The sequence below is a fragment of the Carya illinoinensis genome, chromosome 15 (assembly GCF_018687715.1).
Source record: "Carya illinoinensis cultivar Pawnee chromosome 15, C.illinoinensisPawnee_v1, whole genome shotgun sequence".
NCBI lineage: Eukaryota > Viridiplantae > Streptophyta > Magnoliopsida > Fagales > Juglandaceae > Carya > Carya illinoinensis.
In genome coordinates, this window is record NC_056766.1 from 8,315,951 (window position 1) to 8,342,251 (window position 26,301).

The 26,301-nt window shown below is 37.0% G+C and overlaps 1 protein-coding gene across 1 annotated transcript; it reads left to right on the forward strand.

Annotated features, from left to right (window-relative positions):
- The first annotated feature begins 23,216 nt into the window (after positions 1-23,216).
- Positions 23,217-25,957, forward strand: LOC122295667 (cytochrome P450 81C13-like). Its single transcript, XM_043104748.1, has 2 exons — positions 23,217-24,237; positions 25,051-25,957. The coding sequence occupies exons 1-2, from the start codon at positions 23,326-23,328 to the stop codon at positions 25,672-25,674; spliced, it is 1,536 nt and encodes a 511-aa protein (XP_042960682.1). The 5' UTR covers positions 23,217-23,325; the 3' UTR covers positions 25,675-25,957.
- The last annotated feature ends 344 nt before the right edge of the window (positions 25,958-26,301 follow it).

The following is a 26,301-nucleotide window of genomic DNA, read 5'->3' on the forward strand; positions in this document are numbered from 1 at the left end:
AATTTATATCATTCTATTCCCTGAAGTGAAAAGAATGATGTATTTCATTCAAAGAAACTAAGAGATTGGACGTGATAATGAATATCTTTTCGGGCCAGAAGCTCGTATTGGAAAAGCTGTAAGCTTTCTCTTTGAGATGATATTATACAAATTATTGAATCAAATATTATGATGCATCAAAAGGTGATATGATTCAAAATATTTGTATCTTTTCATGGTTATCTTGATCATCCAAAATCATATACGATAAGTCGAATGATTTTCATATGGACGTCCATAAAAGAACCAGAAAATTCTTTTACTATAACGTCTTACCACCAGAAGTGGAAAAGAAAATTTTCTTGAAGCAAATAAGATGAAATTATTCGACATTATCTTGATTATCATATGTGAACCAGAATTTCAGATGATAATTAAATTTTGGATACAATAAGATAAAAATGTCTCATATTATAGCTGCTAAAATCCCAGCGAGGATTGAAGTCCCTGTAGGACAATTAAGAAATTCAGCAGTCTAAAGACATGTATAAAGGCGTGTGAGACTTATCGATACAAAAGACAGAGTATCTCAAAAGAAAATGACACAAATAATTTGGTTCTCCTGAAGAGGCCATACCCACAAAACAAGCAATAAAGTCCATCCAAATTCTCTGTATAAAATTCTCCTATATAAACTCTTGAAGAGTGCCTCCTGAAGAGGTTTTTCATGAAAATGTCTTCCCTTAAAGAGGGACAGGTACCTGAAAATAACGGGATCTCAATACATTTCATGAGTAATGGAGAAATTATTGAGAGAAATAAAATCGTTGTCGACAACGTATTTCCATATGAGATGGCAATTGACATTACCTGAAGTAATGATGAAAGTGAATCAAGAACCGTCGAAAAATACCGACGTAAAGTATTGGTCAAATTTGAAAGAAACAATTCTTGTAGAATTGATTCACTAGTAAAATATGATGCATCGGGACTTATAGTCCAAACACCTAAAGAGGTGATGCTTATTGAATATCAGTGGGTATTTATAGAAAGGAAATAAAAATGTGATATATAAATCACGAGTCAGTTTCTCAATTTCTGCAGAATTGATATCACTAAGTAAAATGTGATAAATATGGACTTGAAGTCCAAACACCTAACGAAGTGATTTTTGTTAAATATCAGTGGATATTTATATACATGATATTAAAAGCCTAAAGCTTTTAATATGAAAATGTGATATAGAAATCACAAGTTAGTTTCTCGAAGAAACAATATTGATATGATTTTAAAGTGGTTGAAATCATATTGAGATTTTTATTAGCTTGAAAGTTACCGAAAGTTTGGATATGCATGATTAACTGCATATTTATATGGATCATTGGATCATGATATATATATATATATATGAAAATCCCTGAAGGATAGGAAATGCTTGAAACTTCTAATATGAATACATCTAGAAATATGTATTCTATCAAGTTTCAAAGATCCTTATATGATCTAAAGCAATCCAAACGCAAATGGAAACAAGCTATTATTGCAGTTTATATATGATTTAAATGTCATTGAGACTCCAGAAGAGCTCATAAAAACTGTACATATTTGAAATATAAATTTGAAACCCTTGCGGCTTCAAGGGGAAGATGGATAATATTATTAGTTCTGAAATACCATCTTTTAATACAATTAGTATTTCAGATTCATATTATGAGTTTGATAAGAAGTGTGCATTATTAAAGAATAAATAAAAGAGAACACACAGAACATCTACCAAAAGATAGAAACACAAATATGAATATTTGTGAAATATTATTTTATTATCTTGAAGCAAGAATTATAGAAATTTGAGACACTTTGCCTCATTCTTTAAACGCTCTTGTTTTTCAAGAATCTGCATGGCATCCCTATCTAAAGGGGTGGGCAATCGAAAAAAAGATTTAAGCAAGGATTTTAAATTCCTATTCTCTTGCTTTATTGATTCTATCTTCATGTTGGACTCCAGAAGAAGTCGCTGAATTATAGCAATATTCTTGTGGAGATTGTCAACTCCACAAGTTCTGGATTGCAGTCGCTAAGAAAATGCGACAATAGATGATGAGTATCGGATACCGAGACTCACAAGCTCATAGATAGCTTCATTATCTGACCTATGAGTCAGATCATTATATTGCATGATAGCAGCTATGGTAGAAGCAAGAACAGCTGATGAACGAGGTGCAGAGTACCTCATATATTGGCCATGAGAAGATCGTTGAGCCATTGTAGGATAAGAATACAAAAAGAGATTGCAGAGTAAAAATGCAGTATGATTACAGAAAAGTGAAGAAGATAAGATGCGAATGAAGATGAGCTGAATATCTCTTTTATAGAGAAAATTATGATACAACATCTCTCATGAAGCAAGAGAAAAGAGACGAAATATAGCTTCATAGCTCTGCGGTGCCTGACAGCACGCCTAACACCTACAGAGAAGTTGAAAATCCACGATGCTTGTCTGATCTTAAAAGGCTGGCCACCGTTTTTATTAAAAAACTGAGGTTAGCGGTTTAATGCTGATGAATTCTCCACTAACTGTGTTATTTACAAAATCTCCAGAAGAGTACAACTCTAGAAGAGTAGTGATGAGCAGAAAGATCCAGTTATGATTATTTTATCAACATGGATCAAGTCCACAGTTAGTTGGATGTACAGATGCGAGTTATCTTTCAGATATACACAAGAAGATCATTGCAATTCATGAGAAGAAAGTTGAAATTGATATCAAGAAGGTACGGTCAAGTAAAAATCTGGTAGATTTATTCACTAAAGCATTACCAACTGCAACATTTAAGAAGATTATGCAGAACATTAGAATGCGGAGGTTTGAAGACCTGTTATCATGCACTTTTCAGGAGAAGTAATGTCTTGAAGACTTGTGCTGATTGTACTCTTTTTCCTTCGCTAAGATTTTATCCCACTGGGTTTTCCTTTGCAAGGTTTTAATGAGGCAATCCTAAAGCACTCGGCGATACACATGAATACTGTACTCTTTTTCTTTCGCCATTGGTTTTTTTCCCACAGGGTTTTTCCTTGGCAAGGTTTTAACGAGGCATATTCTTTAAATCTGGTCATCCAAAGGAGAAGTGTTATAAACTATCTTGAATTGTATGACCACATTTAGCTAGCCATCAAATGCATAGTGCTAGTCGTCAAATGCATAGTGCATAGTGCTAGCATAGTGAGCTAGTCGTCATATGCATAGTGCATAGTGCTAGCATAGTGAGCTAGCCGTCAAATGTATAGTGCTAGTCGTCAAAAGCATAGTCCCCTTTGTACTCCTATATATATCGTTGAATCCTTTAAGGAATTCATAAGTTTTCATAACCTCTCTGAGCTCTATCTCTTTCTCTCTCCTTTTGAAAGTTTTATAACACGTTATGGCTCTCTCTTTTCAATGATTTTATAACATTTTTTTATTTGTTTTATTTGCAAAAGAAAAGCAATTTTTTTCACATAAAAAATATTTATGTGCAGTTATTTTTACATATTTTTTTATGCACTTTATTGATATTCACATCACTTCACTAATGTAATTAATTGAATATTAAAAAATTTAATATAACTAATCAAATCAATGAAATATATAAAAATTATACAAGAGTGATTATACATAAAATATACATCTTTCCAATGGCTCAAACTTTTGGATTAAGTAATAATTTTAAGAAAACTCGACACTAGACTTATTTTATTTTGTGTAAATTAGAATGTTAACATCACTAAATATCAAGTTTGTCAGTATGATCTGTCATACATTTAAAAATATTGGTATTGGCTTAGCTATATGTTAAATGCTATTTAAAATTTGACTAAAAAGGTATAAAAACCTCTGCATTGGATCCAACTTTGGTTATGAGCTACAATGTTGCAACAAATTTGTCTATGCACAATAGTTTGGTCATCTCTTTTGTTTATATTATTTTCTTCTCTTTTACATTGTTTTCTTCATGAAACTTGAGAAGATCATAATGTCAATTTTATTTAAATTACTTTATTTTGATGCTTTATGACAGTTATGTCTTTTTTGATGTATTTTAATGCGTAGTTGTTGTTTTTTAAAATAATAAAAATGAAAACGAAACTAATTTGATTAACTTGATATATATATGTAAGTTACAAAACAGACTAACAAATAAATAAATAAATATTAATATTTTATTATTATGAAGAGAATGATGAATACAAAATGGATTTGATTTTAAATAAATTAGCCAACATTAAAGAAAAATAAAAGCTTTATTCAAAAATATAGTACGTAATTTGATCCTCTCCATGGTTATGATAGTTAGCTGAGAAGTTCTATGCAACAGCTCGCTGTTCGTTCTACATAGTACACTTTATTTATTTTAGAGTTATGTTACTCATCATTTTTATATATAATATTTTTTTATCTTTTTTTAAAATTTTTTAAAAATTATTTTTAATTTTTTTTTGTTTTAAATTAATGAAAATGTTCTATTTATCATTTATATATCATATATTTAATAAGAAAAAAATAAAAAAAATTATGTATAATCTATATTATATAAAAATGATGATTAAAATTTTTCTAATTAGCTAAATCGGTAATCCTCTCGAATTAGAGAAGTGTGTTGCTACGTCCATAGAGAAACGCCACCGAAAAGGTAAAACAAAATTTCTTTTTTTTTTTCATTTTTTATATGTATTTTTTTAATATATTTAAATATTTTTAAAAAATAAATAAAAATCATAACATCATTTAAAAATTTTTTCTTAAGCATTATATAAAAAATATATATATTAAAAAAAATAAAAAGTACAATCGGTTGCCTCTGAATGTGGATAAAGTATTATCCGTATGGGGGATATGACAGGTTCTGACACTATTGTACTGGAAAAGATGGCATCGATGATCTGTACCGATTCAACGGTCAAATAGTGAAAACAGGTTTAGAGTATTAGTAGTGGGCTCAACAAACTTTAACTAAAATTTAACTAAAGTTTTCACTTTTACAAATTTTAGCTAGCCACTTTTTATAACACCAAATAATAGGCTCAACAAATCTTTCACTATTCTATTAAAATATTGATTTTGAACTTTTTATTGAATTTTAATTCTAATTGTAATTTAAATATGATTATATTAAACATTATGGTTGTATTAAAGTTTATTGTTGTATTAAAATTTATGGTTATATTATTGTTGTATTTTACTCTAAAAATATTTTACTAGTGGTTTTGGCTCTAATATGGAAGAATAGTTTACTCTAAAGAATATTTTAATATTATGGAAGAATATTTTACTCTAAAAATATTGTTTAGCTAGTGGTTTTGGCTCAATAAATTTAGCTATCCAAAAGATTGATGGCAAAATTTACTGTACACTTGTTGAGTTTATTGTAGATGGTTTTTTTTCACATTTTAGCTATTCTTTAGCTATAATTTAACTTTGTTGAGCCCACTACCAATGCTCTTACACTTTGCTTCTCGATGCGAAGGTGTTCCCAATGACAAAGAAAACACCTGCCTACGTGTACCTGCGTCCGCTCGTTTGAATTTCCCATAATATGATATAAAATTAGTAAATTTAGATTTGAATATTTATAAAATTAGTAAATTTAAATATGATATAAATGATTTCCAGTTCAATGGGTTGATCTTTTAAAATATGATTGATAAACAAGTGAATTCGTTTAACCTTAAATCAATTCCTAATAATTTATTTAAAATTTATTTTAAATATATAATTGTATTATTATTAGGTTGTAATATTAATATTTATTAATATGTTTATATTTTTATTGTTAAAATTATAATTCTGGACTTATACACATATTTTTTATTATTGGATATGTAATATTTGTTTTCTTATAGATTAAAATCTAAAAAATATTAATATGTTTTGTCAATGGGTAATCTTTTTTTTTTTTTGAGATATTGTGGGTATTAATTAATATAGATTTTAATTTTAATGTAAAATTATTTTAATCAGGTCAAATGATTACGCGGGTTAGTTCGACTAATTTAAAGAAACAGATTAAAATAAGTCTTATCCTATTTATTCCATTCTATTTAATTATTAAACGTGTTAAAACGGATGACACGAAATGAATTGTTATTTAAATGGGTTGTGGTAAGTTTAAAGGTCTGGCCCGTTTAATTTAAGAAGTCAAATTTGAGTTTACCTATATCATCGAATATCCATGACTTAACATGACATAGACAAAACCCACGAACATGAATTGGCACCCCTACTTTTAGTCCAATTTCCAATACCAAAATATAATTATATGTTATTTGTATAAATGATATTGTTTAGGTCCACACATCCCATACTCCAAACTCTATGCACTACTCATCAGTCGAGCATATGCAACTTTAGACACTACCGATTTTGCACAAGAAAAAGTTGAGAGAAATATGGGTGTGTTTTGTCTCTTAGCATTGGGGACGCAATAAAGTGGATTATAAGGTACTTTAGGCATTCTTCAAATATGTGTGTTTGCCTTACTATAGGTGGTCTAAAAATGCAAAGTTATATTAATGCCGATTTAGCTGGTGATACTAATTGAAGGAGTATTCCATGTTTTGTATACAACTTGGTTCATAATGTTGTCTTGAAGTTCAAACTTGCAAAAGACTATTGCTTTGTCTACTACAGAAGTCGAGTATGTTGTTGTATCTGAAGTTTTAAAGGAGATAATTTGATTAGAGAGTTTATGTAAGAAGAATGAGAAGGGCACTCTTTACATAATCAGAGTGCCATATTTTTGCTAAGAATCTAGCATTTCATTCAATAACCAAACATATTCAAATTAGATATCATTTTATTTTATCTCTTCTTGATGATGGTCAATTGATACTTTGAGAAGATTTGTGGAAAGAAGAACCTCGTAGATATGCTAACTAAGAGTGTTATACTTGAGAAATTGAAGTTGTGCGCAACTTCAGTTGATCTTCTAGCTTAAGGACATGAGCTATGAATTGCAGGGATGAAAGTTTCAGTTTTGAAGGCAGATTGTTGATCATTGTGGTTGTACTAGTCTCCAAGTGGGAGAATTAATATTGGGTTTAAAAAAAAAAAAGTGAGAGAGAGAGAGAGGACAGTATTCCAAATTTATTGTTAGCCCTTATTTGTGGCTAAGGAAAATTGTGATTACAAATAAATACTTGGGGGTTACAAATAATCAATGTCCAAAATCCAGGCACCTAAAACAAACAACCAAGATACAAGAGTCCAAGGGATACAAATAAATCAACAATAAAGCACACTTTAAAATCTGAGAAAAAACAACTTGTAATAAAAAGTGAGTGCAAATCAAAAGAAAAATAACAAATGAAGACCGATGCAATTAAACAATTACCTTTATACAAAATCCACCAATAAGGAATACAAAGTCTATCTATGCGAAGAAGACCTTGTAGATTATTGGGCAACATAACCCTGTCTTCAATCCAATCCATGTCTAAATCCACAGCCCACTACTTAGCTAGAAAATTAGCTACAACGTTTTCCTCACGAAACACATAACTCACTCTATAATCCATGCTTCTCAGGCAAATTTGAATCTTCTCCCAAAATCCTCAAGATACCAGATATTGCACTCTCTAGAATCTGAGAGTCTGTCTCAATATAAACATGATAAAACCCAAGGTGACAACACCTTCTAACCCCATCTAGCAAACTTCTTAATTATAAGAAATTGTTAGAACCCTTACCAAAGGACATAGAAAAAGCTGCATACAAGTTTCCACTAGCATCACAAATAACACCCCCAGCTCCAGCAAGCCCTAGATTTCCCAAACTACTACCATCAATATTGGGCTTCTATGTATGGAGTTTGGCTGTGTTTGTGGTGACCTAGTTTGATGACTTGACCCTACAAGGATCTGTTATGAGTTTTTGATTGATTTTCAATGAGGAATGGGCCATAGAGTAGAGTCTTTGACCGATTGGACTTAATCCAACCTGACCTGTTGTTTAGGGTTTACCATATATATTGTATTTTTCCTATACGGCAGCCATATTGCCATACTGTATTTGTTTATCATCTAAAATTAAATCCTCTACAGTTTCATGAACGTAGACATGTTGCCGACGGAAATTAAACCTTATTTTGTGTGTTATGATTTCTATTTTTTGTTTTATTTTTTCTATTATCATTCCGAACATCTATTGTTAAGAGTCGAGTTCAGGTTTGAGTGAGAACGATGGTCGGAGAGGAAGTGAAGGTGATTGGAATTGAGAAATTTGACGACATAGATTTCAAGTATTGGAGGATATTGGTTCATGATTATCTCCATTGGAAATAGATTTCATCTTCCTCTATTGGGGAAGAAGCAGGGGAAGATGAAAATGCATATTGAAATAGAATTTGATTGAGAAACTGTAATGGCCTAATCAAGAACATCACATTTCATATAGTTTATGATTAATTATACTTTTTATTTTACTTTTTCTCTCTTGTATTTTCTAACAAGACCACCATCAACTCAAAGGTTTGAGGTGCAAGTGCCTCGCAGTAGGCATGTGGCCACCACAGATTACGCTTTAGTGGCTTGTTTGCACCTCAATCGTTCCAAAATTCCAAATCCTACTTGTTTCACCCTTTTGAATGAGTGTGGATGTTTTTTTAACAGTGCGAGAGAGAAGATCATAATCAACCACCTCAATACAGATTGTTATAGTGTACATCTCTATACTTTTGGGTTTTCCTCTTACTCATTCAACCACCGAAACCTTTTAGTTTTAGTTTCATTTCTTTTCTTTTCTTTTTTTCAAAATTCATGCATTGCAAATTTTTGTTTTGGGTATTTCTTAGGATCCCCTATCCCCACATGGGATACTGACTTCATCTCATTCGAAAAAAAAAAAAAGTTAGGTGGGTTTAATGGATGATAGTAAGACATGCATATTTCAACGTCAGCAGTTGGTAGAATCTCAAACTCGGCTTCATCTCTTTACGACCGTTTCAACCCCATCTGTCTTCTTAAATTAGTTGATGATTACATTGGAGAAGGAGGCGAGTTGAGAAATTTGTAAATAATAGTAAAATAATTTAAGTTATGATATTTTACGTGGTTTTGGGAAAATAGAAATAAAGTCAAACATTCCCTCCTACCATTTCAATTTTCAACCCCCTCCTATTATTACTAATAATCCACAATATATAAATAACTATATAAATCAATATAGTATTAGTAGTTATATTAATACTATATCACTATATGATACTATAGTATTAGTAATTATATTATATTGTCACTAACATATAATATTAGTAGATAATTATCTACTAATACGTATTATTATATCATTATATCACTATATAGTTTACTATACTAATACTATATATATAGATCGATGGGCCATAACGTGCGTGGAAAACTAATACCATATATTAGTATTAATACTAAGTATACTGATAGTAATCTACTATATATAAATAACTATATATTATCATTATAGTTTATAATATTAATAATTATACTAATATTATATCATATCATTATATTATAATATACCTATCTCCTCATGGGATAGCGTTAGTTTTACTGTTTAGCTAACATCATCTCATTAAAAAAGAAAAGAAAGAGGAGATTAGGTGGGTTTTATGGATGATTGTACTTACACATATTTTAACGTAGCAGTACGTGGAATCTCAAATTCGGCTAGCTTCATGTCTTTACCAACGTTTCAACGCCCTCTGTCCTCTTAAATTAGTTGATGATACTATCACGTTCTCAAGTACGCTATCATTTCACCCACCACGCATCTGCGTGTTGAATAAATTATGTAATCTTCAGTTGCCAATGTTGAACGTACTGTACCAAACGTGTGAGAAAGAGAGAGAAGGGATGATCAATAGCTATCGTTGGACAAAGCTAATTAATTAACATTTCTTAAAAGGAAAACTTCATGTAAGTAATAATATTCAAAGGGAGTACTGATTTACTCAATCCCCTCGTGTTGATTATCTTGGAAAGAAGAAAATGACAGAAACTAGCTCCATACATGATATATAACAACGCTTGTCTGAGTATTGCCGTAAGAAATATAGTTTATATCTTTAAAACTTATAATTTATAATTTAAGTAATAAATTCTACTATCAAAAAATTATTTACTATATAGTAACTATATATTTAAAACACTTCTAAACACGTTACGTTTGTTAGGAAATAAATTAAGAAAATACTTTCTAATAGGGATGTAAAAAAAAAAAAATCAGGAAATAAGAAAACCAGACTAGATCAGCCCAAACCGGTGAAATCAGTCCGATTCCCATTCTAGGCTTTTTAGGACCGGGCCGGATTGGTTTTATATAATATATATTTTAAATTGTTTATTTTAATATTATATATAATATATTTTTTATATTATATATAATTTTTATATATAATAATATAAATGATAAATATATATAAAATAATGTTATTATAATTTATAAAATAAAAGTTTAATCTTAAACATGAAGATTTAATTGATCATATACTTTAAACATAATATATATATATTAATATATATATATATATCTTTTAATAAAATTTTATCATAAATTAATTTAAAAATAAAAATTCTAGTAAATCAGAATTTAGTTCTTCACTTAAAATTAAGTATGTTCTTTTATCAAATATATAGATATATATATCCTTTTCTAATTACTTTAAGTAGTATTTTTCGTACACAGAGAGACAATTAAGCAGCTGTTGGATTTATGCCAATTTGTCTTCCCCGGCCAGCCATTTGTATTCAAGCCATACAACAAAGATGACAGTAGTGTTTCTGCATATATAATTTATATATATCATTTAAAATAGTGTCAATTACGAGTTTTTAGTAAATAGCAGATTTTAGTACATCAGATTGTTTTTTTCTTTTTTCTTTTTGTTTTTTGTTTTTTTTTTTGTTTTTTTGTTTTTTGTCTTTGTTTTGTTTTGTTTTGTTTTGGTAAAGCTGATTTTTATAATAGTAACAGATTTTGGAATAAAAGTATAAAATAGATTTTTTTAAAGCAGTTTTTTGTTTTTTTATGTGACATTCCGTAATTACGTATATTTAATTAAATGTTTTTTTAATTAATTAAGATTATGGGCTTCTTGTTTTAAATTTTAGATGATTTATGTGATATTATTTTAAGACTTTTAATTGTGAAATTTAATTTAAAGTATTTTCTTGTTATTAACTATTGTTTATTATTTACATTTCTCTTTATTCTAAATTATTTTATTGTTAGATTTTATTATTTTATTTTATTTAGTCACTTTGTTTAAATTATTTTATTCTACTTAACATTTTGAAAATTTTATTTTCATTAGATCGATTTTGAGATCCAGATTGTAAGGATTGGACCTAATTTTTTCACTTCCTTTTTCTTTTTCATTCTTTCTTTTTTCTCATTCTTCTTTACCTTGCTCCTCCTCCTGTGAGCGACGTCCCCTTCCCCTCCCCCTCTCGTTTTTTTTTTCTCTCCTCCCAACGAGCTACCGAGCACCATCGTGGTCATCACCGCCCCTCCCATCCTCTTCCCTACTGGCCAACGACCACCTCCTCCAATCTCATCCCCTCCTGCGCCGCCGATTGGAGGATGAGATTGGTTATTGAATTGGTTTATACTTAGTGTTTTTATGTGGTTTTTGGATATCTTATATATGGTATTCGATGTCTTGACTTTCATCTTTTATGTTCGTGCATGTTCATGTTTTGTAAATAAAAACTGGATTTTCATGTGAGAAAGGATATTTGGTATGTTTGAAACGAATAAATTAAAAGGATTGAGAGAGAGAGGAAAAATGAACTGTAGGGATGACAGTAAATAGGGATGGTGGTAGTCTCGCCTGTGATTCCTCTCTACAATGAGTTAATAATTGGTTAATAGGCTATTTTCTGGAAAAATGACAATTTTTAAATCAATGGATATGTGGGGCCATTTTAAAAAAAAAAAGACGGTTTATGATTAAATGGATATGAGCATCATTTTTTGGGAAAATAGTGGGTTTATTTTTGGGCAATATTTTGGAAAAATGACGGATGGTATTTAATGGCGTGTTTTGGGTCAAATGAGACTTTTTGCGTGCTTTGGAAAATGGTCATTTTCAGAGAAAATGATGATTTTGGGTCATCGGCTTATTTCGTCATGTGCACGCATGTATATTGGTTGCATTAATGTGTTTATATGTTGTGGGTTGTTTGGTTGGTTACTTACCAAGATTCACAATCTCACCTGGCATTCTTTCCTACGATTTTGTTTTAGATTTTGATGCAGAAGAAGATGTTGAACCTAAGGGATCAACTCTGCCGAATGAGTGGCATGTGGTCACTTGTGGATTATGGGATTTGTTTCCCTTTTTGGCTATGTAAATATTGGTTTTTAATTTACTTTCGCTGGATAATTGTATAATTTCCAATAATACTTTTATTTTGATAGTCTTGTATTTAAAATTCTAGTATTTAGTTGACTTTTTTATCTATCCGCTACAGTTTTTGTTGTACACTTTTCTCACGTATACACACTTAGCAATTGTCGTTTAGGATGTGTAACCCGTGTTGTTAGCATTCCGACTTCACGATTCCCAAATTTCCATACATGGGAGTCGGAGGCGTCACATTTTATAAACAGATTTTTTTTAAAAAAATTTACATTTTATTAAAACTGGAAAACCGGATCGGATCGAAAATGCTAAAATCAGAAGTACTGGTTTAGGGGGTTAATCGGTGCGTAATTAGTTTTTGAAAATACAAAACCTATATACACCAGGTCGGTTTTAAATTTTGTCCAAAACTGGACCAGACCATACTGGTTATACCCTTACTTTATGATGTAAAAATGACGATTATTTAAAATTTTAAAGATTATTACTGTATTCTTGAAAGTTTAAAATTTGTAATTATATTAGAGTTAAATGGGTATTTTATCCATTAACCGTCTTTTTAAAATTCGAATTACATTTTGTATTATTCGGAAAAGAACGTTTGAGGAAAATCATTAAAATATACATTTTAGCTTATTTGAGATAAAAAATGTTTTAATAAGATGATACTCAAACAACGTAATTTCAATATTAAGGAGCTTCTAAACTTATTTAAGTACTTTTTAAGACTATTACCGCAACTCAAAATAGCCCTAAACGGATGATCAAGACAAAAGGAAAAAACTCTTTCCACCTTGTATAATGATAGATTTATTACTTACTACTACTACTTTACTAGTCTTTTTTTTTTTAATTTTTTTTTCTTTTACTTAGTTGTTAAAGAAATGACTATTAGTGAAATTATATATTTTTTTAATCTTATAATAAAAAAATAAAAATTTTAAATATATTATAAAAATAGAGTCAGTCTACATACAGTCCTTAAATACAGACTGTTTGTGACGCCCCCAAAATCCCCACGCCCGAACACGGGAAAATTGAGACGTCCGGATGGTGACAACCCGGGTCACCATCCCATCGGCGGGTGCCGAGTGTATGCAAGGCAACAGATGTGTACAGAAAAACACGCAGCGGATAACGAAAGTCATAACTAAGTACCAGAATTTTTCTTAACTTAATACAAGCTGTTTAAAACATACATAGATAAAATATTACAAAACGCAAATATAGTTTTAACAAACAAAAAGATAGCATCAGCAACCCGGCGGAGTCGCATCCTAGGGCTCAGCCTCCTCCTCTTCGTCCTCTAACTCTGCACCAAAAGCTACGGAACCACGAATGGTACCGCAGGTAAGTAAAACCCAAACACTACCAGATAAAAACACATAAAACTCAAACAATATGCATGAACCATGCCCAATGCACAAAGCCCAAAAACACAAGTTTTCCACACACGCCAAAAAACCCTTTTGGCCCAAAAACACATCCTTTCCGAAAAACACGCCAAAAGTCACATTTGGCCGCCAAAAGTCCATTTGGCCCAATATCTCGCCAGAAGTCCATCTGGCCCACGCCAAAAGTCCCATTTGGCCTCATAAACCATTATCCAATTTTTAACCGTATGCACCATGACCTCCCCTAGGGGTCATCCGCACACCCTGGCTCCAGTGTCACACCGCAGAGTACCACCACGCATGTGACACCTAACAAGCGATGCCCAGTTCCGCGCCCCGCGCGTGCGTAGCCAAGCATCCTCTAGCCCTCGCCAGCGAAGGGCCACGGAGTCGGTGAGTAGGGCGATGCCCGGTTCCGCGCCCGGCGCGTTCGTAGCCAAGCATCCCCTAGCCCCGCTCCCGTCATCTCTCTCGACAACTCAGGGGACATCACTCAGTTTATTCCGCTCTCGAGTGACCAGAGGAGCTCCACCGAGATAATAACCCATCCCGGCTTGGGCTCCTGATACACACGCACCCGTAATACACTTACGCCAATACACAAGCTTTTCACACATGAACAAAAACACACGTGCATGCACCATGAAATGTCATATCAATGCATAATAAAATAACCAACCAACATAAATCAATTAAACAGACAACTCCGTCCTCCACCCATCCGACCCCCGAAACTCCTCGGACTCAGTCCGGAATCAACAACCAACAACAGTAAATAAATTGAATGAGCAATATATATTAAAATCTGAAAATAGGGTTTGAAAAATACTTACAGCGCTATACGGCAATTTTAGAAAGCAAGCGGCGTTGCAAACGGCGCCGGAAAAGCAACGTCACAGTGAAAATTCACTGTGGCCGTGGGTCTGAAAAACTCACTTTTGAACGGGGACAAACTAGGACACGAGATTGATAGGGAATGGTCTAGGGATGGTTGTGAAGCTATTGGAAGTGGTGGTTGGCCGTGGGTGGCGGCGGAATGGCCGGATTACCCAAAATGGAAACTAAGCTCGTAGGAGCTGTTCCGGTGGTCGTTGGAGGCCGGAAATGGGTGGGTTAGGACGGCAAGGAGTTGGTGATGAAGTGGTGAAGAAATGGTGGCCGGAGGTGGAGCGACGGCTGCGGATCGGAGCAAAATCCGTGCGCCCTTCTTGGAGCTTTTCCGGCCAAACGGCCGGCCGGTTGGGGGTGGGTTTTGGAGGGGTGGTGCACCGGAGGGAGAGGAAGAGAATGGGACCGGTGGGAGGCCGAACGGTGGCCGGACGGCGGCGGTAGGGGCTGGAGAAGGTGACGCCGGCGTGAGGGAGAGGGAGGAGAGAGAGTGAGCACGGGGGGGTCCGGATCGGGGAGAGAGAAGAGGGAAAAGAAAAAAGAAAAAAAAGAAAAAGAAGGAAAAAAAGAAAAGAAGGGAAAAAGAAAAAGAAAAAAGAGAAAAAGGAAAAAAGATGTGAAAAGAGATGAGATCCAGTCCTCACTCCGGGAAAACGAAACAAACCGCCAAAAGATTAAAACCACAAAACAACTTAAAGAAATAAAACACAGCCTCAAATAAATTAAATTAAATTAAAACCCAATTTTAAAACGTAAATAAATTAAAATAAATAACTAATATATTAATTAAAATAAAAACAATTATTTCAGTGAAAATACACTCAAAAGCGGGTCATCACATCCTCCCCTCCTTAAAAACAATTTCGTCATCGAAATTGCAAATCAACCACCAACTTAAAGCAAGCCACATAAACGCTCATAAACCAACTGAGATCAAGATTAAAATACATACCTTCCTCATTCGAACAGATACGGGTACTGCTTCCTCATGTTCGCTGCTCGCTCCCAAGAGAAGTCTTGAGCTAACGGATCTCCCCAAGCCACTTTAACCAAAGGTATCGTCTTGGACCTCAACTGTTGCTCCTTCCAATCCAAAATCTGCGACGGAACAACTTCATAAGTGAGATCCGGTTGCAACTGAATACCTGCTGGGTCGATGAAGCGAGGCTCTTGCTGCCCAAAGCTCTTCTTCAGGGATGATACATGGAAGACATCATGAACATCCCCAAAATAATCTGGCAAAGCAACCCTATAGGCGACGGACCCTACTCTCTCCAGAATCTGAAATGGGCCGACGTACCTCGGATCTAGTTTCCTTTTCTTACCAAAACGCTTAACACCTCTCATGGGAGAGACTTTAAGATAAACCTAGTCACCAACTTCAAATGACAATTCTCTCCTCCTGGTATCAGCGTAGCTTTTCTGGCGACTCTGAGCTGCCGCCATTTTGTCTCTGATGATCCGGACTTGGCTTTGCATTTCTTGAATTATTTCAGGTCCAATTACCCTACTCTCCCCAACTTCATCCCAACACAAGGGCGACCTACACTTTCTCCCATAAAGAGCTTCATAGGGAGCCATCTGAATGGTCGCATGGTAGCTGTTATTGTAGGCAAACTCAATGAGCGGCAAATGATTTTCCCAACTCCCTTGGAATTCCAGGACACATGCTCGCAGCATGTCTTCCAGGGTCTGTATGGTGCGCTCTGACTGGCCGTCTGTCTGCGGGTGATAAGCAGTGCTGAACTTCAACTTAGTACCCAAAGCTGCCTGCAAACTCTTCCAGAACTGCGACGTAAACCTCGGGTCTCGATCCGACACTATACTCTTTGGTACGCCGTGTAGTCGCACTATCTCTTTGACATACAAACGGGTCAACTTACCCAAAGAGTCGGTGTTGTTAACAGGCAGAAAATGAGCACTCTTCGTTACCCGGTCCACGATCACCCAAACAGAATTCTTCCCACTAGGCGTTCTCGGCAAACCCACTACGAAGTCCATCGTGATATCATCCCATTTCCACTCAGGAATTGGGAGGGGTTGGAGCATACCTGCAGGTCTCTGATGCTCGGCCTTTACCTGACGGCACGTGTGGCATTTCTCCACATATAAGGCAACGTCCTTCTTCATTCCATCCCACCAGTAAGTTTTCTTCAAGTCTCGATACATCTTTGTACTGCCGGGATGAACTGAATACGGGGCCGCATGAGCTTCCGCCATGATCCGTTCTTTGAAATCTGAGTCCTTTGGGACCACTCTGCGATCTCGGAACCGAAGTATCCCATCACTGTCCATGCTATAGTGCAACGGCCCTCGAGATTTTCAGACTCTTTTCCTGATGTTCAGCAGCTTCGGATCCTTTCTTTGGAGAGCTTTCAATTCTTCGAAATCAGTTACCCGAATATCAAGAACTGAAGACAAAATCTCCACTTGCTGCGAACTCTCTATAAGGAGCCTTCTCATCCCATAAAGTAACGAATCCATCTCTGACGGTTCGGCTTCATCCTCCAAATGAGACTTCCGGCTCAAAGCATCAGCAACTATATTAGCCTTCCCCGGGTGGTACTTGATCTCACACTGATAGTCACTGATTAGCTCCAGCCATCGCCTCTGCCTCATATTCAAATTTTTCTGGGAAAACAAATGCTTCAAGCTCTTATGATCGGTAAATACCTCACAAGCTTCCCCATACAAGAAATGCCGCCAGATCTTGAGTGCAAAAACAATCGCAGCCAATTCTAGATCATGCGTTGGATAATTCTTCTCATGGTTCTTAAGCTGACGAGATGCATAGGCTACAACCCGTCCTTCTTGCATAAGGACACAACCCAAACCAAACTTAGACGCATCACTGAAGACTACGAATGGCTTATGCGGTTCTGGGAGTGCTAACACTGGTGCCGTTGTCAACCTGTTCTTCAATTCCTGGAAGCTTCTCTCACACTTCTCTGACCAAACAAATTCTGTATTCTTCTGAGTCAAAGCTGTGAGAGGTCCGGATAGGCGAGCAAAACCCCCTACAAATCTTCGGTAGTAACCGGCGAGTCCCAAGAAACTCCTGATCTCGAGTACTGTAGTTGGGCGTGACCATGACAAAATGGCTTCTACCTTACTAGGATCAACTGCCACTCCGCCCCGGGAAATTACATGCCCAAGAAATTTAACTTCTTCCAACCAGAACTCACACTTGCTAAGCTTGGCGTATAGCTGGTGTTCTCTCAATCTCTCAAGTACCAGACTAAGATGATACACATGCTCTTCAACATCTCGGGAATAAATCAGTATATCATCGATAAATACTACCACAAAGGAATCCAGGTAAGGTTGAAACACCCTATTCATCAAATCCATGAACGCTGCAGGGGCATTAGCTAACCCAAACGACATCACCTTAAATTCATAATGCCCATACCTCGACCTGAAAGCAGTTTTAGGCACATCCTGGTCTCTGATTCTCAGCTGGTAGTATCCCGACCTCAGATCAATCTTAGAGAACACGGCTGCTCCTTAAAGCTGGTCAAACAAATCATCAATCCGCGGGAGAGGGTATTTATTTTTTATGGTCACCTTGTTCAATTCCCGATAGTCAATGCACATACGGAGCGTTCCATCTTTCTTCTTAACAAATAAAACTGGTGCACCCCACGGCGACGTACTAGGCTGAATAAATCCCTTCGCTACCAGTTCTTGCAACTGAGTCTTCAACTCTTTCAATTCAGCCGGTGCCATGCGATAAGGAGCTTTATGCACAGGAGCCGCTCCAGGTTCCAAGTCTATGACAAGCTCCATCTCCCGAACAGGGGGTAGTCCGGGCAAGTCATCCACAAACACATCGGGGAACTCTTCCACAACTGGAATGTCTGCCAAAGACTTCTTCTCAGACGGCGTGGACACCATCTGCACCAAGAATGCATCCGCTCCCCATGCAATCTCTCGTCTTGCCTGAATCGCCGATATAATCATTGGCTTTTCTTTTAATCTACTCCCCGCAAATTCCAGACAATCACCATCTGGAAGCTGAAAGCTAATTATCCGACTTCTGCAATTAATACTCGCAGAATATCGGTATAGCCAATCCATTCCGAGGATAATATCAAAACCCAACAGCTTGAACACCACCAAATCTGCATCCAAGAATCTTCCCTCAAAATTTAACGGGCATCCCAAAGCAACCTTAGAACACCACACCATCTCGCCATCGGGTAGAGCCACTACCATAGCCTTCGGCAACGGTTCCGTGACCAAGTTACACACCCGAGCAAACGTGGAAGACACAAACGATCGTGAAGCACCGGAATCAAACAAAGTACAAGCATAAAACTCATACAAACGGACTCTTCCTGAACCAAACACACAACCCATGAAATCCAAAAAAAAAACAACGAAGAAACCAAATGCACCAAAAATTAAATCCAACTTAAAAATTAAATTAATCCATACCTGTGATTACTCCAGCATCATGGGTCGCTGGTGCCTCATCATCCACCTCTCCGGGTGTGACAGCATAAACCCGGGCTTGCACTGCTTGTCTCGGGTTGGTTCTTCCACCGTGTCTACCTCCACGGCTTCCTTGAGCTCTAACGGGGCAATCCCGAGCAATATACCCCACTTGGCCGCACTGATAACACTGGGGTCCGCTACTAGTTCGACACTCGCCCTCATGAGCTCTATTACAAACCCCACAAACAGGCATACGTCCTCCCATGCGAACACTTGAGGATGCTTGAGATCGGGTTCCGGTCCGCTGAACAAACTTCTGAGGCGAACCCGAGCTGCTTCCTTCACCAGAAAAACTCCGCCTCTTTTGTCCTGAAGGGGGGCCCATACTCAGATTATTTTCCCTCTCTATAAGGGTGGCCACATCCACTAACTCCTGAAAAGTGGATATCCGATGGCTGACCACCATACGGCGTATGTCCTGACGCAGCCCCTCCTGGAAACGATCTGCTCGCATCTCCTCAGTGGCGACAAGGTGAGGAGCAAACCGCTCTAGTTCTATGAACCTCCGGGCGTACAGCTCCACTGTCGCGCCCCCTTGGACCAGATTGGAGAACTCTCTTGCCTTTTGCTTCCTTACCGATGCGGGAAAGAAGCGGTCATTGAACTCTTTCTTGAAACGCTGCCAGGTCACTGCAGCGAAAGATCCCAGTTCAGATTCCAATAGCACCCTTTTGGTATCCCACCAATCGGAAGCGGTACCTTGCAAGAGGTAGCTGGCGTAAAGTACTTGCTGTGCCTCAGTGCACCCACACACCTCAAAAGTCTTCTCCAGATCCTTGATCCATTTTCCAGCCTGAATTGGATCCTCGTTTCCAGTGAAGTGTGGGTTTCGATGCGCCAAGAAGCGCTCATAGGTGCATCCGGCTTGCACCATGCTACTAGACCCTCCTGGATACATCCAAGGCCCTCCCTGATATGGCCAGGGACCTCCTGGTTGTGGCCAATACCCTCCTTGTTGCGGACAAGGCTCTCCTGACGGTGGATAAGGCCCTCCTGATGGTGGACAAGGCCCTCCTGATGGTGGCCAAGGACCCCCTTGTGGTGGCCAAGGTCCTTGTGGTGCCCAAGGCCCTGCCTGTTGGGACCTCGCACTCTGTTGCATAAACTCCGTCATCTGCCGAATTGCTTCGGCTATGGAGTCATCTCTGGAGGTATTTTCCTGCGGTTCCTGAGTATTTTTCCTTGGTCTCCCTGGTCTCCCCATATTCCTGTCACAACACTACTCTTGACCCTCCTTTAAGAAAACAAATAAAACCATCATAAAACCAACAAAAAACAAAAACAGCACTACACAGCAAGAAACAAAAGAAACCAGCATGCCAAAACATAACTAAATAAATAAAAACAAACAAACAAGCTCACACAAATAAAACAAATAAAACAACTATACTTAACATAATTTTCAAAACACAACTTTAAAAACATTCTGGTACTACCTACGGGACATGTGGTTTTACCCAGAGCCAAACCGCTCTGATACCACCTGTAACGCCCCCAAAATCCCCACGCCCGAACACGGGGAAATTGAGACGTCCGGATGGTGACAACCCGGGTCACCATCCCATCGGCGGGTGCCGAGTGTGTGCAAGGCAACAGATGTGTACAGAAAAACACGCAGCGGATAACGAAAGTCATAACTAAGTACCAGAATTTTTCTTAACTTAATACAAGCTGTTTAAAACATACATAGATAAAATATTACAAAACGCAAATACAGTTTTAACAAACAAAAAGATAGCATCAGCAACCCGGCGGAGCCGCATCCTCGGGCTCAGCCTCCTCCTCTTCGTCCTCTAACTCTGCACCAAAAGCTACGGAACCACGAATGGTACCGCAGGTAAGTAAAACCCAAACACTACCAGATAAAAACACATAAAACTCAAACAATATGCATGAACCATGCCCAATGCACAAAGCCCAAAAACACAAGTTTTCCACACACGCCAAAAAACCCTTTTGGCCCCAAAACACATCCTTTCCGAAAAACACGCCAAAAGTCACATTTGGCCGCCAAAAGTCCATTTGGCCCAATATCTCGCCAGAAGTCCATCCGGCCCAATATCTCGCCAGAAGTCCATCTGGCCCACGCCAAAAGTCCCATTTGGCCTCATAAACCATTATCCAATTTTTAACTGTATGCACCATGACCTCCCCTAGGGGTCATCCGCACATCCTGGCTCCAGTGTCACACCGCAGAGTACCACCACGCATGTGACACCTAACAAGCGATGCCCAGTTCCGCGCCCCGCGCGTGCGTAGCCAAGCATCCTCTAGCCCTCGCCAGCGAAGGGCCACGGAGTCGGTGAGTAGGGCGATGCCCGGTTCCACGCCCGGCGCGTTCGTAGCCAAGCATCCCCTAGCCCTGCTCCCGTCATCTCTCTCGACAACTCAGGGGACATCACTCAGTTTATTCCGCTCTCGAGTGACCAGAGGAGCTCCACCGAGATAATAACCCATCCCGGCTTGGGCTCCTGATACACACGCACCCGTAATACACTTACGCCAATACACAAGCTTTTCACACATGAACAAAAACACACGTGCATGCACCATGAAATGCCATATCAATGCATAATAAAATAACCAACCAACATAAATCAATTAAACAGACAACTCCGTCCTCCACCCATCCGACCCCCGAAACTCCTCGGACTCAGTCCGGAATCAACAACCAACAACAGTAAATAAATTGAATGAGCAATATATATTAAAATCTGAAAATAGGGTTTGGAAAATACTTACAGCGCTATACGGCAATTTTAGAAAGCAAGCGGCGTTGCAAACGGCGCCGGAAAAGCAACGTCACAGTGAAAATTCACTGTGGCCGTGGGTCTGAAAAACCCACTTTTGAACGGGGACAAACTAGGACACGAGATTGATAGGGAATGGTCTAGGAATGGTTGTGAAGCTATTGGAAGTGGTGGTTGGCCGTGGGTGGCGGCAGAATGGCCGGAAATGGCCGGATTACCCAAAACGGAAACTAAGCTCGTAGGAGCTGTTCCGGTGGTCGTTGGAGGCCGGAAATGGGTGGGTTAGGACGGCAAGGAGTCGGTGATGAAGTGGTGAAGAAATGGTGGCCGGAGGTGGAGCGACGGCGGCGGATCGGAGCAAAATCCGTGCGCCCTTCTTGGAGCTTTTCCGGCCAAACGGCCGGCCGGTTGGGGGTGGGTTTTGGAGGGATGGTGCACCGGAGGGAGAAGAAGAGAATGGGACCGGTGGGAGGCCGAACGGTGGCCGGACGGCGGCGGTAGGGGCTGGAGAAGGTGACGCCGGCGTGAGGGAGAGGGAGGAGAGAGAGAGAGAGAGCACGGGGGGGTCCGGATCGGGGAGAGAGAAGAGGGAAAAGAAAAAAGAAAAAAAAGAAAAAGAAGGAAAAAAAGAAAAGAAGGGAAAAAGAAAAAGAAAAAAGAGAAAAAGGAAAAAAGATGTGAAAAGAGATGAGGTCCAGTCCTCACTCCGGGAAAACGAAACAAACCGCCAAAAGATTAAAACCACAAAACAACTTAAAGAAATAAAACACAGCCTCAAATAAATTAAATTAAATTAAAACCTAATTTTAAAACGCAAATAAATTAAAATAAATAACTAATATATTAATTAAAATAAAAACAATTATTTCAGTGAAAATACACTCAAAAGCGGGTCATCACACTGTTCATGCAAGTCCATATAATAATGAGTAAAAATTTTTTAAAATTATAATAATATTTTTTTTATAATGATAATTTTCTTATTTTATCCTCATTCTTCAATAGAACTACATATTGTGTCTTTCACTCAAGGACTACAAATAATTTTCTCATAAAAATAATACATGGATAGTGACTTTCATTATCCTTTCACTAAGCTCGAAATCATTTTCAAAGATAAAAAAAAGGAGGAAAGATGTAGTTGTAAGTATAATTATGCATTAATATGTATATTAATTTATTATAATTGGTTAAAAAGTAAATTTTATTAAGAACAATATTAATTTAAATTTTAAGTATGAAGGAATGAATATTGATATACAGATTAATACACAATTTTACTTGTAGGTAGCAAAAGTCGAAGGAGAATAACTGGCTGGTTGACTGAAGACAACGAGTGTGAGGACAAACACAACTATCCTCTCTCTCTTCAACCTCAGTTCAGTATCAAGATGATCTCTCTCCCCTCCCTCGTTGACGAACCCATTTGATTCCTTGGCAATGGAAAACTTGTACTTTTACATAGCTTTCTTCCTCTCCACCATATTCATCCTCAAACTTCTATACCGCCGCAACCAAAATCTGCCGCCTAGTCCATTTTCTCTTCCATTAATCGGCCATTTCCACCTTCTTAAACAACCCATCTACCAAGCACTTCAGACCCTATCGCTACAATATGGTCCAATCCTATCTCTGAAGTTGGGTTCCCGATCTATCCTTGTCGTATCTTCTGCCTCTGCCGTTGAAGAGTGTTTCACCAAGAATGACATAATATTTGCAAATCGTCCCAACACCATAGCGGGCGAACATTTTACTTACAACTTCACCAATCCAGTTTGGGCTCCATATGGCCACTTTTGGAAGAACCTTCGACGCCTGGTGAACCTTGAGATCTTCTCAAATAACAGCCTCCAAAAATTTTCCATCATTCGACAGGAAGAAGTTTACTCCCTTATTCGCCAATTGCTCAAACTGTCAAATGGAGAAGAACCTCAAAAAGTGGAGTTTCGGTATCTGTGCTCTCTTCTGACGTTCAATATAATGATGAGGATACTCACTGGAAAGCCATGCGTTGGAGAAGAGGCTGCAATCACGGATGCGGGAAAGAAACATCTCCAAGATATGAAGGATACTTACTTTGCAAGCTTGTCAATGAATGTATGCGATTTCTTTCCGGTTTTGAGGTGGGTTGGTTACAAAGGGATAGAGAAAGGCATAATTAGTTTGAGGGGGAGAAGGGATGAGTGGCTGACGGGTTTGGTACAAGAGATTAAGCGGGAGAAAACCAGTTCTTTGAATACCACTACCGTAATGGACGAGGAAAAGAAGAAGACTCTGATTGAAACTTTGCTGTCTATTCATGAATCAGATCCTGAATTCTGTTCAGATGATGTCGTCAAAAGCATCATTTTGGTAAGTGATCATAAAAATCTTTTCCATTACTTCTTAATTGTGTTTCTAATCACTCCCTTGGTAAGTGGCTGTGTTTGTTGCTTCATCATTTTCCCCTGAAACTTCACTATCCTCTGCTTTTTAATCTCAAACTTTTCAAGTATCTGTCAAGTATCATGACAGAATCTAAGCCCCAGCTTTCGGAGTACATCATCCACCTCACTTGAACATTAAAATTTGATTTATAAAATTTAAATTTTAAGATTTATTTTACAAATAAAATTATGATATATAAGCAATTTAGTAGGTGCGTTCTACATATGGACTTTAGAATAGTATTTTTCTTGGCATAAAGCTGCTCTAATTCTAAATCCATTTGCTTTAAAGACATTTATTGTGTTTTTTTGTATAGATCTAAATGGGAATCTGTTTGGTGAGATAAAAAGATCAATATATATGGATTGTCTTTCTTTATTTTCAATCCTATTCTCTTCTCTGTCCTGTTTAGTAAAGAAACTACAGAGCAAACCTTTCAAAGTCCCTGTCGAACACCATGTAGCGATGCAGTTTTACAGGAAAGTTTCAAATTCCAAGCATCTTCTTTACATATGAATTTTGGAAAGTCTAAATTATTGTTTCCCGTTCATGTATCCATACAAAGTATAGAACACGGTATCCCTCATTCCCAAGATTCCTTTGTAATTTCTATCGCTAAGATTTTCTTTTCTGGAGATGTAACTTTTAGCTTTGCGGTGCTGCCTTTGAAGTACTTGAACTACTTTCTAACATCGAGAAAGCAAGGGTGGGTGATTAGAATTTTACTTTTACTTTCAGATGATGTTTGTTGCGGGAACGGATACAACAGCAACAGCCATGGAGTGGGCAATGGCACTTCTGCTGAATCATCCCAAGGTACTGCAGAAGCTTAAAGCAGAGATCGACGACCAGGTTGGGCATGAGCGCTTGTTGAATGACTCAGATCTTTCCAAGCTTCCTTATCTTCGTTGCGTCATCAATGAGAGCCTCAGACTCTATCCCCCAGTTCCACTTCTATTGCCTCATTTTTCTGCAGAAGATTGCACTGTGGGGGGATTTCAGATATCCCGAGGGACGATTTTGGTCGTGAATGCATGGCTCATAAATAGAGATCCCAAACTCTGGGAGGAGCCCGAAAGGTTCAAGCCAGAGAGATTTGAAGGAATATTCCTAGGAGAAAGAGAGACTTTCAAATTCATCCCGTTCGGAGTAGGGAGGAGAGCCTGCCCCGGTTCCGGCATGGCCCTGAGAACAATTTCTTTGGCATTGGGTGCACTCATTCAGTGCTTTGATTGGGAAAGGCTTGATAAAGAGATGGTGGACATGAGCTCTGTTTCAGGGTTTGTTCTGTCGAAGGCTAAGCCTTTGGAGGCTGTATGTAGTCTACGCCGGTCCACGAAAGACATGCTATCTCAACTTTGATTACCGAGTGGCAGGGCTACAAATGAACAAGTAGCTCGTGAAGAGTTCGAGTTCTGCTCGTATATACTCGGTTTGAACTCAGTTCACTTAATAAATGACATGTTCATAAATATAAATATATGTTCAAATATTAAATAAGCAAAACTCATATAAACTTGACTCGATTCGGTTTAGACTCGTAAACAAAACTCGTATAAGTTCGGTTTGACTTGTTTGAGCTCGTTTTGAAGCGTGTAATATGTTTTATATATATATGTGTTATATATATATTACATGTTAGTTATATTTTATATACTTAATTATATATTATTAATTTATTTATAGTTTACTTTATTTAATATGGATATGTTATGTTCTTAAAATGGGTATATGATAATTTGTATAATAATATATCATACAACTATAACTATTGATTTATTATATTATCTATCTGTAATAAATAGTTTAGTTTATTACATTTATCTTGTGTATTATTTTTTTAATTTATAACTATAAGTTATTTTTATAAAAAAAGTTATACCATAAGAACTTTGAATCAAAATTATTTAGTTGAATAGTTAAATGGTTTGATTTTTTTTTTTTTTGTAAAATTAATTTGTTTTTTTTATTAATTACAAGATAAGATTA

Excerpts from the sequence above, each read along its gene's own strand:
- LOC122295667 (XM_043104748.1), top strand. The coding sequence starts at position 23,326 with ATGGAAAACTTGTACTTTTACATAGCTTTCTTCCTCTCCACCATATTC. Across the intron at positions 24,238-25,050 it reads TCGTCAAAAGCATCATTTTG|ATGATGTTTGTTGCGGGAAC; the intron begins GTAAGTGATCAT and ends TTTTACTTTCAG.